General features: G+C 41.0%; 1 protein-coding gene across 1 annotated transcript; it reads right to left on the bottom strand.

The window, feature by feature from the left end:
* Positions 1-4197: 4197 nt before the first annotated feature.
* LOC472094 (glutathione S-transferase Mu 2-like) lies at positions 4198-5310 on the bottom strand. The gene has a single exon (XM_009451833.4). The coding sequence runs from the start codon at positions 5176-5178 to the stop codon at positions 4624-4626; it is 555 nt and encodes a 184-aa protein (XP_009450108.2). The 5' UTR covers positions 5179-5310; the 3' UTR covers positions 4198-4623.
* Positions 5311-6035: the final 725 nt, after the last annotated feature.

The raw sequence follows: 6035 nt of genomic DNA on the forward strand, positions 1-6035 counted from the left end.
TAGGCCATTCACACTGCTCTCAGTTACCATCATTCTGGGTTTCTGGTCTCGATGTACCATTCTTAGAGTGTGGTGTCCTCAGGATCACATATTTCTTTTGCTTTTTTTTTTTTTTTTTTTTTTAGACAGAATCTTGCTCTGTTGCCCAGGGTGGAGTGCAGTGGCGCGATCTGGGCTCACTGCAAGCTCCACCTCCCAGGTTCACGCCACTCTCCTGCCTCAGCCTCCCGAGTAGCTGGGACTACTGGCGCCTGCTACAATGCCCGGCTAATTTTTTTTTGTATTTTAGTAGAGACAAATTTTCATCATGTTAACCAGTATGGTCTTGATCTCCTGACCTCGTGATCTGCTGGCCTTGGCCTCCCAAAGTGCTGGGATTATAGGCGTGAGCCATCAAGTCTGGTCTGATCACATATTTCTTTGAGTTTTTGTTATTCTAGCTGAAGAGAGATCATTCAATGTTCGATGGATGGCTACATGTAAGTATTTAAAACCTTTGAGAGAATATAGCACACCAGCAAGACTACTATTATGACTATCAGGAGGATAATACCAGCAGTTTGGCATAAGCTCCTTAGCCAGGGTCCCCATGAACCAAACCAACTAAAATTGAATAGATCAAAGAATGAGCCAGATGAGGAGTCCACTTGTTTTAACCAAGCAGACTGTTCATTTTTTGCAACCAAGTCTCTGTAATACCCAACGTATCTACCCATGTACAACAAGAAGTGTTATCAATGGCACAGACTCCTCCTATACTATACAGCTAGCAGGAAATCTGGTATCCTATGACTGGGTTATATTAAAGCAGAGAGTGAGAACAAGTGGATCTAGAAGTGTAACCCTATTAAAGGGACCACTAGTACAATTTGAACAACAGTTACATTAGGGATGTTGCTAAACTTACCCACTAGATGGACTAAAGAAGCTCTTAGGTTATGTAAAGATTTGGGTTTCACATGACAGATCCAACAGTTCATCAGATTGCCCCTGCAGGAGCTGCTGACTGTGCCAAGCAAAAAAGATGGGCCAAAAAAAAAAAAAAAAAAAAAGTTCAGAGGGGCAAGAGTCTTATTATGTAATAGGCAGTCTTGTGCTGACACCTTGGGAAAAGCTGTTTACAACATGAAGTTGTCAACCTCTTTCCCTGGTTTGCAGTTTGAATGTCTCTGGTTATGGCATCAGGCGTTTTGGTGAACTCTGTGTGGCCAACACATCAGGAATGACACTTGTCCCTTGAAATTTACATCGAGTTGTCTGGTTTCAGCTTAGAGGGCTTTGGGTACAGAGCAGTTCTTGTTCTTAGTTGGAGAATTGTAGCCAGATATTGGAGGAAAAGAGAATTCTAGAATCTAGTCCAGTCTACAAGAAGATAAGAAAAACTTGAAAACGATGAGCAAAGCCACAACCTAATAGCAGGTGTACTATAGCTTTTCTTCAGAAACAGTTTTTCTCTCTACAGTTACTCCCATTTCTACCAAAAATAATCAGAATAAGACAAATGTGTTTACAAAATAAAGTTAGTCTCATCAAACTTAGCCTGATTATTTACATAAGAGCAGCAGGAATAGTGAATGACCACACAGACTGTTTTTAAGTTTGCTTTGCTGGAACATTTTTTTTTCTTTTGAGACAGAATTTCACTCTTGTTGCCCAGGCTGGAGTGCAATGGTGCAATCTCAGCTCACTGCAACCTCCGCCTCCCAGGTTCAAGCAATTCTTGTGCCTCAGTCTCCCGAGTAGCTGGGATTACAGGCATGCGCCACCACACCCAGCTGATTTTGTATTTTTTGTAGAAACAGGGTTTGTTCATGTTGGTCAGACTGGTCTTGAACCCCTGACCTCAGGTGATCCTCCTGCCTTGGCCTCCCAAAGTGCTGGGATTACAGGCGTGAGCCACTGCGCCCAGACTGCTGGAACTTTTTTTCTCTTTTTCTATAACATTAACTGCTGCAAAGCTTTGCTGGAACTTTTGATAAGAACTCTAAGAATGGACATTTTAAAACTTCTTTAGGCTAGGAAGCCAAATCAAGGAATACTTTAGACTTAGCCTGCAGTACCTATAGATTCATTCTATATATCTTCTCATATATGACATCCCAGTCACAGCTTCAGTGATACAACCAAAATCTGCCTAAAGATGGATCTTCCAAAAGAACTCAATTGTCATCAATCCTCTCATTAGGAAGTTGCAACCAGGGGAATTTTATTTAACAAGAAGGAGAAGGAAAATTGAAGGAGAAAATCATATTCACTGCCATGAGAAACCTATTGCTTTCATCCTTCCATGATCTCCCTCAGTTCTGGAGTCGCCAGGTAAGAAGAGTACGGGCATATTTTTAGTACTATATAACTTTGTGGCATACCAACTCAACAAAGCACATCTTTAATTACAAATTTCTTTTCTTTTTATTTTTTATTTATTTATTTATTTATTTATTTATTTATTTATTTTTGAGATGGAGTCTTGTTCTGTCGCCCAGGCTGGAGTACAGTGGCATGATCTTGGTTCACCGCAACCTCCGCCTCCCAGGTTCTAGCAATTCTCAGGCCTTGGCCTCCCAAAGTGCTGGGATTATAGGCATGAGCCACCATGCCTGGCCGAGTGTTCTAATTTCTCCACATCATCACCAATGCTTGCTATTTTCCATTTTTTCCCCATATAACACAAGTCCACTTATGTATATTTTCCATTTTTATTACAGTTATCCTAATGGATGTAAAGTGGTATCTCATTGTGGTTTTGATTTGCATGTATCAGATGATTAATGGTGTTGAGCATTGGAATTTTTTCACTCTCTTGATGATGTACTTTGAAGGACTAAAGTTTTGTTTTAATAAAGTCTAATTTACACTTTTTTTTCTTTTTTTTTGCTTGTGCTTTTGGTGTCATATCTAAGAAACTATTGCCTAGTCCAAGGTCATAAAGACTTACTCCTGTCTTTTCTTTGAAGAGTTTTAGAGTTTTAGCTCTTAGATTTAAGTATCTGATCCATTTTGAATTCATTTTTGTATCTGGTGTGAGTTAGAGGGTCCATCTTCATCCCTTGCATATGGATATCCAGTGTCTTGGCACCATTTTTTGAAAAGACTATTCTTTCCTCATTGAATGGTTGTGTGCTCTTGTCAAAAATCGATTGACAGTAAATGTGAGGCTTTATTTCTGGACTTTCAATTCTGTTCTGTTGATTGATATGTCTGTCCTTATGCCATTACCACTCTGTCTTGATTACTATAGGTTTGTAGTGAGTTTTAGAATTGGGAAATGTAAATTCTACAGCTATGTTCTTTTTAAAAACTGTTTTGACCATTCTGAGTTTCTTAAATTTCCATGAGTTTTAGGATTAGCTTGCCAATTTTTGCCAAGAAATCAGCCAAGATTTTTGTTAGGGTTTGTGTAGAATCTTAGTTCAATTTGAAGAGTTTTTCCATCTTAACAATGTTACGTGTTCTGATCTGTGAACATAGGATATCTTTCCATTTATTAAAATCTTCAATTTCTTTCAATGATGTTTTGTAGGTTTCAGCATACAAGCTTTGTACCTCTTTTGTTAAAGTTATTCCTGTGCATTTTTTCTTTTTGATGCTATTGTAAACAGAATTTTCTTTATTTCATTTTCTGTTTGCTTATTGCTGCTATAAAGAAATACAGTTTCTCTTTGTATATTGATCTTGTATTCTGAAACCTTGCTGAACTTGTTTATTAGTTCAAATAGTTTCTTAGTGGATTCATTAGGATTTTCTATATGCAAAATCACATCATCAACTAATAGGATACTTTTATTTCTTCCTTTCCAAGCTGGGTGCCTTTTATTTCTTCCTTTCCAAGCTGGGTGCCTTTTATTTCTTATTCTTGCCTAATTGCCTTGGCTAGAACCTCCTTCACAATGTTGAATAGAAGCCGGGAGAGCAGACATCTTTGTCCTGTTCTTCATTTGTCTTGATGCTTCATCTGAAGAAGAATCAGTTATTTTACCATTAAATATGCTGTTACCTGTGGGTTTTTTGTAGAAGCCCTATATTAGGTTGAAGAAATTCTCATCTATTCCTACTTTGTTGAGTGTTTTTTTCATCATGAAAGGGTGTTAAATTTTGTCAAATGCTTTTTCTGCATCATTGAAATGATCCTGTGGATTTTGACATTTATTCTTTGTGTGTGTGTGTGTGTGTGTGTGTGTGTGTGTGTGTGTGTGTGTGTGTGTTTTAGGCTTTACTTGGATCAGGTAGGCTTAAGGCAGGGGCCATGCTGCAGGAGAAGGGCCTGTAAACCAGTCAGTACTGCTCTTTCATGCAGCCCTGGGACCTCAGGGCTGAGCTCCACAGGCAAGGGGCCAGTTAGGCCCCTCAAAGCAGACACAACCACTAACAGGAAGGAAGGTCAGGCTGGCTTTAGTGCAGGGAAGGGTAATGTTGGGAGGGAGACATTCATGAAGGAAAATGGGTAGCTGAGGCTTTAAAGGGCTTGGATGGGACACGGGTTTAGGGGAATTGAAGAAGGCCAATAAAGTCTTGGGGGTAAAGAAGGGAATAAACAGGAGAAAGGAACAAGAAGGCAGGTGCTGGGGTGTAGAGTCCAGCTGCCCAGTATGGGCAACTCACTCCCACCTCCTGGCCTTCAAGGCACTACTTGTTGCCCCAGACAGCCATCTTTGTGAACACAGGTCTCGGGAGGAAGCAGCTGGATTTCATGTAGGCAGAGATCTCCAAGCCCTCAAATCGGGAGATGAAGTCCTTCAGGTTTGGGAAGGCGTCCAACCACTTGGGCTCAAATACTTGGTTTCTCTCAAGGACACCATACGCGATGAAATCCACAAGTGTGATCTTGTCCCCAAGAAACCATGGCTGCTTCCCCAGAAACTGTGAGTAGAGCTTCAGCATTGCAGGGAGTGCCTCCAGGTATTCTGGCTTCAGTTTCTTAAAATCTGGGTTGTAGCAGAGTCTGGCCAGCTGCACGTGGTTGTCCACAAGCTGGTTCTCCGAAATGTCTTCCCAAATCTTCTCCCCTTCTGTCTCCCCACACAGATTGTGCTTGTAGGCAATGCAGCCCAGGATGGCCTTGCTCTGGGTGATCTTGTGAGCCCCATCAATCAAGTAGGGCAGATTGGGAAAGTCCAGGCCCAGCTTGAATTTTTCATTCAGCCACTGGCTTCTGTCATAGTCAGGAGCGTACCCCATCATGTACTTCTTTTCCTCATAGCTTAAGTCTGTGTATTGCAGGAGCAGGCAGACGGCGTGGGCCAGCCCTCAGATGTCCCAGTACCCCAGTGTCACGGGCATGGTGCTGGTCAGTGTGGATTGTGCAGAAAGGCCCATTTACTCTATCGATGTGTGTTACGTCAATTGACTTTTGGATGTTAAAACAATCTTGCATTCCTGGGATAAATTCCACTTGATCGTGGTGTATAATCCATTTTACATATTGCCAAATTCTACTTCCTAATTTTTTTTGAGGATTTTGCATCTTATTTGTAAGAGATATCAGTCTGTAGCTTTCTTGTGGTGTCTTTGGTTTGGGTATCAGGGTAATACCAGCCTCATAGAATGAGTTGGGAAATGTTCCCTTCTCTTCTATATTTTGAAAGAGTTTGTGAAGAATTTGTATCATTTATCTTTTAAAAATTGTGGTAAAATACACTAATATAAAAATTTCTATCTTAACCATTTTTAAGTTTACAATTTAGTAGTGATAAGTATATTCACATTGTTGTGCAACCAGCTTCCAGAACTTTTTTTTTTTTTTGAGGCGGAGTCTCACTGTTGTCACCCAGGCTGGAATGCAATGGCACGATCTCAGCTCACTGCAACCTCCGCCTCCCGGGTTCCATCAGTTCTCCTGCCTCAGCCTCCCAAGTAGCTGGGATTACAGGCATGCTCTACCATGCCCAGCTAATTTTGTATTTTTAGTAGAGATGGGGTTTCACCATGTTAGCCAGGCTGGCCTTGAACTCCTGACCTCAGGTGATCCACCTGCCTCAGTCTTCCAAAGTGCTGGGATTACAAGCATGAGCACCGCACCTGGCCCAGAACATTTTTAT

The sequence above is a fragment of the Pan troglodytes genome, chromosome 5, assembly GCF_028858775.2.
Source record: "Pan troglodytes isolate AG18354 chromosome 5, NHGRI_mPanTro3-v2.0_pri, whole genome shotgun sequence".
Classification (NCBI taxonomy): Eukaryota; Metazoa; Chordata; class Mammalia; order Primates; family Hominidae; genus Pan; species Pan troglodytes.

What these genes read in the sequence shown, in the direction of transcription:
- LOC472094 (XM_009451833.4), bottom strand. Translation starts at nt 5,178, where the DNA reads ATGATGGGGTACGCTCCTGACTATGACAGAAGCCAGTGGCTGAATGAA.